Source organism: Rhamphochromis longiceps, linkage group LG16 (genome assembly GCF_057381845.1).
Source record: "Rhamphochromis longiceps isolate RC_006_pf linkage group LG16, R_longiceps_female_GT1.1, whole genome shotgun sequence".
NCBI lineage: Eukaryota > Metazoa > Chordata > Actinopteri > Cichliformes > Cichlidae > Rhamphochromis > Rhamphochromis longiceps.
In genome coordinates, this window is record NC_140572.1 from 9,116,548 (window position 1) to 9,119,599 (window position 3,052).

At 31.1% G+C, this 3,052-nt stretch overlaps 1 protein-coding gene across 1 annotated transcript; it reads right to left on the bottom strand.

Annotated features, from left to right (window-relative positions):
- Window positions 1–1,191: 1,191 nt before the first annotated feature.
- LOC146650571 (olfactory receptor 13C2-like) lies at window positions 1,192–2,157 on the bottom strand. Its single transcript, XM_085383750.1, has one exon. It carries the CDS (start codon window positions 2,140–2,142, stop codon window positions 1,192–1,194), a length of 951 nt encoding a protein of 316 aa, XP_085239876.1. The 5' UTR covers window positions 2,143–2,157.
- Window positions 2,158–3,052: the final 895 nt, after the last annotated feature.

A 3,052-nucleotide genomic window follows, 5' to 3' on the forward strand; every position in this document is an offset into this window, starting at 1 on the left:
AAAACACCACTAAACAAACACGCAGACACGACACAGAGAGACAGACTAGACACTGAACTAAACCTGCAATAAACATGAGAACACAAAAACCTACGAACTAATCCCTAAACAAGAATAACCGAAACATAGAGTCATAATCATCATTATCATCATAATAAGAAAAGAATCCAAAATGCAAAAACACACCAAAAACATAACAACTCAAAATACTGGGTCAAACTGACCCAGAACCGTGACAGAACATACACAGCATCTACTCCTTGAAAGCAGTAAAGCAATAACAGTCATACCCAAAGAGGGATATGTTTTGCAGATTATTATGTTCTAGGGTGGTCTTGCTGTGATGAGTGTCTGTCCCACTATGGTTCAAATAAGCCTGTTATATATGTGTTATTGTCAGAACAGGTGATCAATACACTAAGGAAAAATAAATTTTCATTATCTCTCTCTACACATTAAAATATCATATGAATCTCTAAGATAATTACGGTAAGGTAATCGGTCTGATAAAATAACAGCTATGATGACTAATTGGGTTGTTATAATACTACAATTTCAAACTTGATACATATTAACCAGGGAAATTCTTGATACCATATTTGATATTATGGGGAAGATTCTGAACCCACCCATGTTCCACTAGCATATCGTAAATAAGAATTAGCAATAATGTAAAAATGAAGAAATATAAAAGTTTAAAGACATTAATTTGAAAATTGATTTAATTACCTATCATTTTACCTATGGCAGAATGAATATGTTTATGTTAAAACAACTGCATACATTTTTCATTAATGGCTTCTCCAAAGCACCTAGGTTGTAACCAAAACTCTGTAGCTCTGAAACTGTCGATATTACATCCTGGTTAGATGAGCATTGTACGGAGCACTGAAACATACAACTTAAAAAAATAAATGTGTGAAATGAATTAAAACTAATGTCATTTATTTTGCTTAAATATGTTTTCTTTAAAAAGATTGATTACTCTGTTAGACTTGTAATTATAAGAAACTAAAGAAAAACTTGTTGAGGAAGTTTGTCCTATTATCAATATGAACTATACCTGCGAAAAAGAATAGCAATAATTTATGAATAATTAAATGAGTAAAAATGACATTTTTATGTTTTACTTTTTGATTATGTTGAATGAAAAACGTTTTGAGTAACTTCAGCAAACTGATTACATAACAATTAAGGCACATTAGCATTAATACACGTAATGATTGTGGCATGACAAAATAATCTTTTTAACTGTTTAGAAATTTCCTTCATTTTGAGCCCATAAATGAATGGATTAAACAATGGATGATAGAGCAATAATTGTAATGTCATTAGTAATCGAGCAACTTTTGGAAAATCTGATTCCACTCGAGCTATGCCTACATCATAGATACTTAAACAGGAAATACTGATTAAAACTAACAGATGGGGTAAACAGGTCTCTGCAGCTTTCTTCCTAATTTCTTTACAACTTTGATAAGAAACAATAAATATTGTTGTGTATGTGAAAACTATGAAGATCATAGGAAGTATTACAAGATCTAGTAATGCAACCACACCAAAGACGGTAATTAATCTTGATCTTTGACAGTGAAGAGTGTAAACTGCATTGTTACAAAATATTCCCTTTAAATTAAAGTTACACAATGTTGCTTCAGCACTCGCTATTGCTTGGATTGCAATATGAACAGCAGGTATAAGCCAAGATACGACCAGGAAAATGATCACAGTGGTTTTGTTCATGATAGTTGGATATTCAAGAGGTTTACAAATAGCCACATATCTGTCATAAGCCATGGCTGCCAAGAGAAAGAACTCTGAACTGCCTAAAGTGTAAAACATAAAAAACTGAAAGAGACAGGCTGAATATGTTACGACTTGTTTTTCAGATAAAAAGTCAATCAGAAGTTTTGGATAAATATTTGTGCTGTAAAGGAGACAGTTAAGTAGCAAAGCTGCAATGAAAATGTACATAGGCTCATGAAGGTTTTTATGAATCCAGATCACATACACGATGGTAGAATTACTGCATATTATTATAATGTATAATGTAAAGATAATACAAAAATAAACATATCTGTACTTGTTAACCTCAATGTATCCATCTAGAGTTACATATGTGGTATTTAACTCCTCATCCATGAATTAAAAAAATAAAAATACTACAAAACAAATATAGCAGCATAACCAGTTTATATGACGACATAAAATCAAAATTGCACTAAAATGCAACCTGTGTTAGGTATTATTCTTTTAAAGATATCAGAACTTCAAATACAAGTACACTCATCAATCAAATGCTTATAGTGAATCATATGTATGTGGACTGAAGAAGAGTTTTTTTGGTTTGCTTCAACCTTGAGGGAGCTGAACTGTGAAAGTCGGTTACATCATTTTTCAGCCTCTTTTACTTGAGGATTTAGTAGTTACAGCTAATGGATCATAAGTTGCAGCTAACAATGACAATGATCAGCCAACTTCTATTAATCTAGTATAGAATTTTAATAATGTAGCAAGATTTTATTGTTAAATGTATCCTGGCTTTTTTGCACTCGGGTTCATATCTTATTTCATCAGGAGTTTTTATTTGGTTTCCATTTTAGGTGGTGTGGTCTTATGCATTGTGTACATTTTCAGTGTAAAATAAAACTTGGATAACTACCATACTAAATAACAATAATAATCATCATAAAATAATAATAATTAAAAAAACTTTAAAAAAACAAGGACAAGCTTATGCATTACAAATGCATTACAAATGTCCAACTTTTCATACATTGTTTTATTTATAGCCTATAAATAAAGCATATATATATATATATATATATATATATATATATATATATATATATATATATATATATATATATATATACACACACTGTTACCTTCACCCTCCACATCTTCTCCAGCTCTACTCTGAGCCCTTAGTAATTCTCAAGTTCCTTGTGTTCCTTCTTCATGATGTTGCCGTCATTTGGAACTGCTACATCGATCACTACGGCCATTTTCTTCTACTTGTCTACCACTGATAGGTTTGTAGCATAAACCT